The 8713-nt window shown below is 39.8% G+C and overlaps 1 protein-coding gene across 2 annotated transcripts; it reads right to left on the reverse strand.

Annotated features, from left to right (window-relative positions):
* Positions 1-2740: 2740 nt before the first annotated feature.
* Positions 2741-8330, reverse strand: LOC117537832. Of its 2 annotated transcripts, none has more exons than XM_034203216.1 (6): positions 8187-8330; positions 5539-5865; positions 4747-5019; positions 4297-4407; positions 4186-4214; positions 2741-3493 (listed from the first exon to the last, which is right to left on the reverse strand). In XM_034203216.1, the coding sequence occupies exons 1-6, from the start codon at positions 8245-8247 to the stop codon at positions 3425-3427; spliced, it is 870 nt and encodes a 289-aa protein (XP_034059107.1). In that variant the 5' UTR covers positions 8248-8330; the 3' UTR covers positions 2741-3424. The 2 variants fall into 2 exon arrangements, with proteins under 2 accessions (XP_034059107.1, XP_034059104.1); XM_034203213.1 differs by having other exon boundaries at positions 4297-4410.
* Between the last annotated feature and the right edge of the window lie 383 nt (positions 8331-8713).

The raw sequence follows: 8713 nt of genomic DNA on the forward strand, positions 1-8713 counted from the left end.
AAAGACCCCCCTCTGTGTGGTGTGTGTGTGTGTGTGTGTGTGTGTGTGTGTGTGTGTGTGTGTGTGTGTGTGTGTGTGTGTGTGTGTGTGTGTGTGTGTGTGTGTGCTCTCTGAGTTCAGTGAAAAAAAGGGGACAGATATGGCCTCACTTCCCCAGCTGATCTCGTACATAAAGACATTTTTATTATATATGACACGTTTTCTAAAATGATGTTTAAATGTGCAAATGAGGGTTTTTCTGCCAGCAGGGGGCAGTAGTAGCTTGTACAAAACATGCTTTAGCACGCACGCACACACACACACACACACACACACGCACACACACACACACACACACACACACACCACACACATCAAACAACGGATATTTGGGGACTATTTTCAGCTGTGTGTGTGTGTGTGTTAGCATTACTATACTTGTGGGGACCTAAATCTGTTTACACAGTCACGTGTGGGGACTCGCCTCCCTTATGGGGACAAAATGGAGGTCCCCTTGAGGGGAATCATTAATTTTAGGGTGAAGACTTGGTTAGCGTTAGGGTTAGGCATGTGTTGGTTATGGTTAAGGTTAGGATAAGTCTCTAGGAAATGCATGTAAGTCAATGTAATGTCCCCTGAAGTGATGTATACACGGTATGTGTGTGTGTGTGTTAGTGTGTGTGCATGTTTTTAATAGTTTCAGGAGAACATGGCAGCTCTATGGCACAGAGGAAGAGAGATACATCAGACTTTGTTTACACAAACATGTTTACAGTGCCCTTATTTATTAAAGCAAACAGTATTTCTGCAATATATCATTTTCTGCTTTTTACATACACCTTATGATTTCATTTACTTATTTAAATTCTTTATCACTTTGTATGTCTTAAGTTAGTTATGATGTGCATCTACAGTAAAGCCTTGAATCTTTAGCATTTAGATAATCACTCACCTGAAGAAGAAGAGGAGGTCACGTGGTGTGATGAAGAGGAATTGCAGCATCAGGTGTTTTTAATATGCAGTCTTTTATCTTGTATCCCTGCATCAGTAAACTCAGGAGCATTACAGGTACAGTCAGGTTCTTGAAGAGTGTATCGCCCCCTAGAGGCCTGGACTGGAAATACAGCAGGAAAAACAGGTCTAAATAAATAAGATGAGTAATTACAGAACAGATTTTATAATAAAAGAAAATACTATTAAAAGTCCTGAAAATAAACCATACTGAAGTGAAAATATAAAATGTAAGCAACATTTATTTAAAAATAAAAGTGTTGATTGTGCAGTAAAGTTGATCTGCACCCACGTTACTGATGAAAACTCGACAGCAGGAAGTCTGTTTTGATTTCTTTTTAATGTAGAATATAAAATCTTCCTCCAGTGACAAACAAAAAGTAAAACGTTTGATCGTAAAAAAATAAACACACAAACCTGAGGGTGGTGCTGTCGAGCTGCAGTGTATTAACACACACACATACACACACTTTAAGAAATACACACACTAACACACAAATAATCGCACACGTCATTCAACAGCACACAACTGGTAAAATGGGCTCCTGCTCAACAGATGAAGCGCTGACTGAACCGGAGGACCAACCTGAAAGCTGACAGGATGTTGATCAGGGGATTTGAAAGGTCTATAGCCACCTAGCCAGGTTTTCTAGCCTCTTCTCGATGTGCCATTCTTAGAGCTTCCTCTGTGACGCTCTGATGCACTCTCCAAGAACGCTGAAGAGTACGTAAGTCAAATCAAACAGTCTCACTCTCTCTCTTGCCTCATACCTGATCCCAGGATATCACCACAGCTCCACTGAATGTGCAACACCTTCCTTGGCTCTGACACAAACTGTATGTTGTTTACAAAGTGAGAGCCAGGGCAGAGAGAGGGGTTAAACCCAACAAAGCGTTGTGTTGTCAGTGTGTTGGAGATAGAGAGAGAAACACAACTCATTATAACATTCATTAAAAGTACTCTTTTTATTTGGATTATATTTCATTAAAGCCGTAGTAAAAAAAAGGAGAAACATATTCCATTAGGACTTAAGCTAATTAAAACATCCTAAGATACTGGAGGCATTTCAGCTTTAGGAATACACATAGAGTAAAAAGTGAGTATAGCAAATATATGGTATAGACTATTGATCAGATATATACAGCATGTGCAGTAGTTACAGTAGGCAGTACAGGTATATATACTGTAGGTATAAGTACACGCTATGCTAATTATAAGACATTTTATGAATCATTAATTGAAAAACGAGATAAAACCATAATTAAAGTAATTAAATCGACATTAGGGTGAATGATTTTCCCTAGAGAACACAATTAAGAAAATATTTTATGGATCATTTTACAATTTAAATATTTTATGAATTCAACCCAACGCTTGTATGTTTGAACATGTGCAGCAGTTACAGTGAGAAGTGAAGGTATAAGGTGTGAGTACAAGTACTGCTAATATTGATATGTTCAGAATAAACAGCATTAAATCAGAAATATACAGTGTAAGCAGTATAACTATGTATGGGAATGTGAGAGCATAATGAAAGGTTAAATCAGAAAGGAATGAATATAATAAGCTGTGCTTCCTATCATATGGAGTTGAGTTTCTGAAGTGTGTCGTCTGTGTGCAGGGGGCGGGGCCTAACTCTCTCTCTGTGTGCGGGGGGGCGGGGCCTAACTCTCTCTCTCTGTGTGCGGGGGGCGGGGCCTAACTCTCTCTCTGTGTGCGGGGCATAACTCTCTCTCTCTGTGTGCGGGGGGCGGGGCCTAACTCTCTCTCTGTGTGCGGGGGGCGGGGCATAACTCTCTCTCTGTGTGCGGGGGCGGGGCATAACTCTCTCTCTCTGTGTGCGGGGGGCGGGGCCTAACAGACACGCTGCAGCGGCCTGCACACAGATTTTTAAGAGTAGTAGGCATACCGTTAAAAGTAAAGTGTTAAGAGAGTGAAATGTTGCTTTATGAATTTCAACACTTGATGCTGTCACCTTGATTCAGATTTCAGATTCCTGTATTTGCCGAACTGAATTAGTTTGAAGAGAGAAAACATTTTGACGAAAAGTTGACTAAAACGTAATGATTTTTTATCGACTAAAACTGGACTAAAACGTTTTGAGTTTTCGTCGACTAAAACTAGATTAAACTATGAAAATGACTCAAATGTGACTAAAACTAATAACCATTTTCGTCTAAAGAGTAAATCAAAAACAGCTGCCAAAATGAACACTGCTCAGGTGTTCTCAGTCATCAGAAAGGAATGAATACAATAAGCTGTGTCTCCTATCACATGGAGGTGAGTTTCTGAAGGGCCTCTCGTGGGGCTCAGGTGTTCTCAGGCATCAGAAATGTTCCAATGATCTCATGGTTCTCCTGTTTTCTCCTGTAACATATGAGGAGGTGATGTTTGACAGCATGGACTCTGAGGGGAGTTGATGTTGTTGATCAGTCACACAGAGGCAGAAGCCCCTCCATCGTTTTCATAGTTCACCTCATCTTCATCTTCATCATTCTGCTCCTGTCAGCATGGAACAGAGACATGGTAAAAACACAGAGCAGAGCTGGAAAGTAACGAAGTACATTTACTCAGTTTTCTACTTCAGTACATATTTGAAGGACTTGACTTGACTATCATCAGTTAATGCTACTTTACACTTGAACTGCTCCTTGTTTTGGAGCTTCGTGTTGAACTTTTTACTCGTCTTCATCCATTCATCTTTATTACACATTCTTTCTTTAACATGTTTTATATTCCTTTTTTATTATGTATTTATTTCATTCTTAAATTGAGCAGAAATCTCCATCTATGATGTATTACATGACAAATATAACTAGTTCAGCTACCCAGTAGTATGTAAGTCATTTTAATAAACCATTCATTGCAAATGGAAGTGATACACATTAAAACATCACTTATTATAATCACATATTATATTATTACATTCTGCATAATCAGTTCTTTCAATTTAGGTATATTTGTATTATCATATTTATATATTAGAGTATTTGTACATTGTAGTATTGCTACTTGTAATGAAGTACAATATCTCAGTACTTCCTTTAGTGCCTTGCTCAAGGGACCCACAGAGATACTTCATTTCAACACAACATGTACACTTTACTCCTTTGTTGAATCTTCTGCCTGTCTTATAATCACAGTTCAATGAAAATAATAAATATTACAAGCTATTATTTTATATTTAAACTCACCAGGTTTTTTGTCTTCCGTTTTTTGCTCCCTGAAAAAACAAAAAGACAAACATGTTGACTTCAGCTTCCACGGTTTCCTTTGTCCTTTCTCTTGAATCTATGAACCCTCACCTTTAGCTCTGGTCCAGATGTGGACCGTAACCACGGTGACGACGAGAGCTGCTAACCCCACAGACACCAGGATGAGCCTCAAGAGACCTGGTGTTCCAGTTGTTGTAGCATCTCCTTCAGGAACAAAACAACATCATGCAAAAAACTGTAGTTACAAAAAAAGGTTTTATGCATAAACCAAATGACAAAATGAAGTGACGTCAAAACCTCAAACCCCAAAAAGCATTATCTGTGATTAAATGTGTGATAAGTGATTTGAAACAACTCATTATATTCTAACCTGGTTTCTCAATTAAGAGCTTCTCCTTTTTATCAGAACCTTCCGTCTCTTCACATTTCAGAAACTCATTACATCCCTGATAAATGTGAGACGTTGTAAATGTGTTGTTTCAGTATATTCTAATAACAAGACTGTTAGAAGTGATTTTAAACATCTCAACGTGTTCTCACCTGAGGACTGAGGGCTGAGGGGAAACAGATGAACTTCTCCTGTGAACACATCAGTTACTGCACAAGTAAACAACTCAGACCTGTATGTGTTACTAAAGAGAGAAGTCAGAAATGTCACAGAGGCAGAGCAGGGAGACTGTGATGTGTTTATCTCTCTGTGATCGTTGTCCACATCTCGACCCTGAAGCAGCCACTTCACTGGGTGTATACACCATCCATCTGTCGACACAGAGCAGTCTAACGTCACCTCATCATTGTCCTGATGTTCAGTCACTGCAGATTGAGATATTGAGAGAGAAAGACAACAAAATTAAAATTGAACTTCATCACTGTAATCATTATTATTGTAATGATTTAGTATATTGCTCTATAGAGACAGTTTCGTCACGATCTTGGTGTTGTCTGTCTGGTAATGGGTTTTGTTTTGCTGTGCTGTTCTCCCTGTCTCTTGTTCTCCTCCTGTGTCTGATTGTCTCAATGTGTTCACCTGTTGCCCTTGTGTTTCTGCCTCCCTTACCCAGCTGTTTCTCGTCCTGTGATTACCCCTCTCTGTATTTAGTCTTGTCTTCCCCCTGTCGGTTCATTGTTTGTTTTTCCTGTCTCCCTCCATGTCACCGTCAGCTTTTTGGTATTGTATCTTCCTTGTACTTCCTTTGTGTTTTTTGCCATCAGCTTTTAAAATAAAGCTCGTTTTTTTGTCTAGACCTACTTACCTCTTTTTGTAGTCTGCATTTCACTCCTACCTTTTCCGCGATCATAACAAGTTTAAAACATCATGATGTAAATACTCACTGGAAACAACAGACAGATAAACACGAGAGTCTGGATCTTGTTGTTCTCCTGATCTGAACTGTCTGCAGCGGTATTGACCAGCATCCTCCTTTGTGACCTCCTTTATAACCAGAGAACATTTCTCTGTAACTCTCAGTCTGTCTGATTTAGCTTTGGCTTCTTTGTGAATCTGCCCGTCTTCAAACAGCGTCACTCCTGGGAGTCTTGAATGTCTGAAGGTCCACCTAGTACTCTCACACTCATCCTGATCATGTATCACATTGTCAAAAGGCAAAGTGACTTCATCTCCAGCTCTGACAATGCGGGAATAATCTTTCAGATCTGCAGCTGTTGGGGGAAAAAGCAGAAAGAAATATAGACGTGATAAATGCTGACAGAATAATGATGTATTATATAAAAGGTAAAGAGTTAGAGTTCTGGTTGATCTGTTTAATGAATCATTTAACGACACATTCAAACCAGAGTTAATTACAGATCCACATCACTAACTGAAGCGTTCATAGTGAGTGTGACGATCACTTTAAAGAATATTGCTATGTGGGTTTTAGTGAGCAAGAGTTCACTAAAGTCACCACGTTACAAACACAACTCTTCACTCTCAGTTAAAGGAACAGTACGTAGTAAAGTACCGTTAGTGATATTAGAGCTGTTTTATTTCATGTACTTGGTAAATGGTAAATGGACTGTATTCATAAAGCTCTTCATCCAGTCTCTCACCCCTCAAAGCGCTTTACATACAACAAGTCATAATAAAATAATAAAATTCAATAACGTGTTTTAACCACTAGGTGTCCCTTTATATCAGCTGTGCACCTTTATGGTGTAAATACAGCCTATCTACCAATTGGATCAAATATAAAAGTCAGCCGAATTAGTGTTGATACTGCAAGGAGACGTATTGTGTGAAAAGAAATGTAAGATGTTGTTTAATTGCTGATATATTTATGATCCACGTCACGTTTTCAGTGTTGGCGGCAGTTCTTCATGTTTGTCTGGAAGTCTTCTCATCAGGGCTCTATAAATAGAGAACTACGGCAGATATGTAATATTGAATGCAGCCGAACCGTGTATTACAATGCCGTTATGTGATGACTTCCAAAGAGAAAAGCAAGCACACTCGGAATAAAGTATTATTATTTTTTTTTTAAATGTTTTCAGATTTCACATCACATAAACACCAAATCCCAGCATGCATTGCGGATAACCATCCAATCATCGAGCTGAGGATCTTGCCTATGTCTGTTTCCGGTTTAGTTTATGACGGATGTATTTTGTTATACACAAATTCCTTCACATTTACATTTTAATTTGCATTAAAGTATTTTGTGAGGCCTTCTAACATGTTTTTAAATATAACTACGGTTATAGTTGAAGAGTTTGTAAATTAACATGAACCGAAGCTGTTGCCTGGCAACGCAATCGCACAACGTCACGTCCGTTAATTCCACATCCACACGCATGGATTAACATCGATTTAATACATTAATGTAGCCTTTGTTTCTGCTCAAAGAGATGTCGACCAGCTGGGGCAACAAGGAAACCGGCGTAATCGAGTGTGACTATTAAAAAATAAATCATTATTATATTAATATTGACAATATTGGCCGTGGTGGCGAAGTCGATAAGGACTTGGCTTGGTAACTGGAAGGTCACCAGTTCAAGTCCCGGCAAGACCAAGTGCTACCGAGGTGTCCCTGAGCAAGGCACCGTTCCCCACACTGCTCCCCGGGCGCCGTTCAAAATGGCAGCACACTGCTCCTAATACTCGGATGGGTCAAATGCAGAGAAACAATTTCCCCACGGGATTAATAAAGTATATCAAAATCAAATAACAACCGACCGTCGGGGTAGAGGATTTACTTGGCATTTCCGGGTATTTCTCCACTGGTTAACAATACCGTGTAACTGTCACGTTTGAAGGGACGAAATCGTGACATCTTTACGTCTCCCAGCAGTTGTTTACATACAACAAGTCATCCATTCACAACCAGTTCATACAGAGCAATGTGCCCCTTGGTCAATGCAGGTATTAGAGCCATTTCCCTTTCATCGTTATGCTTTGAATGTTTGTCTTATTACTAAAAGGCTTTAGAGGAAACTCTTAACTATCTATTTTAGTGAGTCACACTACGCTTTAAAAGATGTTAGTTTAAGCCTCACTTATTTGCTGTCAGATATGACGTGCATGTCTGCATGTCTGTATCTCTATATATGGCATGGCGTTGGTTCACAGCTGAGGGTGTGATTAGACAGGACGCGGTAGAGTCTTTTGACCGTGTTCTTTTAGTTCTTTTTTGATACGGAGAACTTTGAGTTACTTTGAAGCGAGGAAGTTTGTCTTCATGTTTGAATGTCGCCTGGATCAAAGAATAAACCTGATGTGATTCAAAGCTACAACGATCTCTGCAAAGTTAGTTAGGAAGCAAAGAGAGGCGCGTCGTAGCCCACACCCCGATAGAGGAACGTGGATATTAAATGTAGAAACGGATCAAAACGCCACGACAGAAGGTATCTTTCACACACCGTTCCCCATTGAGAGCGACTTGGGGTTCAGCATCTCGCCCAAGGATACACCGATTTCAATTGAGAGACGCCCTCACTAGCTTTCAATAACAGTCGTAAACAGTGTGTGTTCTCTGCGTCCTCACCTGGAAAGTGGAGCAGCAGCATCAGGAATGAAGACATCACGATCCTTCTGAATTCAGACATCGTGCTTCTCTCTCGGTCTCCGGCTCTCGACTGTCAGAGTCTCTCCCCGGCTGCTTCTTTCACAAGAACTCAGCATCTACTTCCTGTGGTAATGAAGAGTCACTTCCTCATTCATCTCTCCTCTGATGGCCGTTGGGTTAATGTGTGATATCAGCATTTAATCTCTCTTATTTTTGTTGTTTAATAAAAAAGAGTAAGACACTTTTTTAACATCAGATTTGTACGTTTGATGCATTTCTTGTGTCTGGTTATTCAGAGTGACGGTAACTGTAGGCCTTCTTCATCAGCAACACAACAGAGGAAGTTGAGAATGTAAAGAGCGTTAGTTTTAATGGGTTAGGGTGTTTCTGTGAAGTTGTGGTTAACAGCAGCAGCAGAGCTCTGCAGGTTTGACCCTCTGATGCCGACCAGATAACCATCAGAAACATTAATAAACTCAACGAGCGTCTAATGAAAGTCACTTTAA

This window comes from Gymnodraco acuticeps, unplaced genomic scaffold (genome assembly GCF_902827175.1).
Source record: "Gymnodraco acuticeps unplaced genomic scaffold, fGymAcu1.1, whole genome shotgun sequence".
NCBI classification, from domain to species: domain Eukaryota; kingdom Metazoa; phylum Chordata; class Actinopteri; order Perciformes; family Bathydraconidae; genus Gymnodraco; species Gymnodraco acuticeps.

Bases quoted from the DNA above. Each gene is read 5' to 3' on its own strand.
- LOC117537832 (XM_034203213.1), bottom strand. From the start codon at position 8,247: ATGTCTGAATTCAGAAGGATCGTGATGTCTTCATTCCTGATGCTGCTG. The intron at 5,020-5,538 runs GTGAGTATTTAC...CTCAATCTGCAG, and splicing joins TTATCTGTCTGTTGTTTCCA to TGACTGAACATCAGGACAAT. The intron at 4,215-4,296 runs GTGAGGGTTCAT...TTGTTTTTTCAG, and splicing joins CATCTGGACCAGAGCTAAAG to GGAGCAAAAAACGGAAGACA.